Genomic DNA, 780 nt, shown 5'->3' with positions numbered 1-780 from the left:
ACTGGCTGATGGTATGTTCAAAGTCAAAAGCAATTTTTCAGGACCAACATCTTTTAAATATTGCTTGATTCAACTTAGGTATATTCTATATTTCCTTTGGCCTTTTAAAGTCAATACTGTAACATTAAGGATAATCAAGGACATACATACCTGTAAATGATTAGACATTAGAAAAGTAATGAATGATAAAGGATGGATACAGAAATGAAAGAAAAAATGATGATGGAAGAACCATAGGAAAAAAAAGAATGGAGAATAGAAGGGAAGAGACAAGGAGTCAAGACATAACAAAAAGAAAAGAGAAGTGAAGATACCAATGAAAAACAAGACATACATATGATAGAGAAAACAGGAAGACAAAATGAAACTCACAGGGATATGGGGGCTGTGGACCACTAAGAGGATCCCTTGTAGCCATCTCTTGCGTTGCTGCAAAAAGTCATAAATGGTGAACGGAGACTTTTCCCACATCTCCCCCTCAATAAAGTCGAAGGAGTAGCCTTCTTTGAAGGCCACCATTCCGAAATAATTGTCCTCAGCCACGCTTCCATCCGGACCATGGTCGAAGGTCACACGTCTCTCTGCACCAGTCTGGGGGAGGAGACGGAAGATCATATTAGATTGACATGGTAGCATATGCCATGAGGTTATCTGGGCAGTTGTCACTACATCTTAGAAGTGCCACAGAATATAACTGAATGTAAAATGGCAAATGAAGTTTATAACTCTGTATTCTTTGTGATAATGGAATATATGTTTAGCAATGTTTATATTCTGAGA

At 37.8% G+C, this 780-nt stretch overlaps 1 protein-coding gene across 1 annotated transcript in view; it reads right to left on the bottom strand.

Annotated features, from left to right (window-relative positions):
* LOC119590677 (beta-1,4-mannosyltransferase egh-like) overlaps positions 1-780 on the bottom strand; it is a gene marked incomplete in the record, with an annotated part of 8,421 nt that overhangs the window by 2,392 nt on the left and 5,249 nt on the right. Inside the window, 1 exon segment of the mRNA XM_037939361.1 lies at positions 373-591. Coding sequence (XP_037795289.1) covers positions 373-591 — 219 coding nt within the window.

The sequence above is a fragment of the Penaeus monodon genome, chromosome 27 (assembly GCF_015228065.2).
Source record: "Penaeus monodon isolate SGIC_2016 chromosome 27, NSTDA_Pmon_1, whole genome shotgun sequence".
In the NCBI taxonomy this organism is placed as follows: Eukaryota; Metazoa; Arthropoda; class Malacostraca; order Decapoda; family Penaeidae; genus Penaeus; species Penaeus monodon.
Note: the sequence above shows the minus strand (reverse complement) of the source record. Positions and strands in the feature narration are given on the sequence as shown.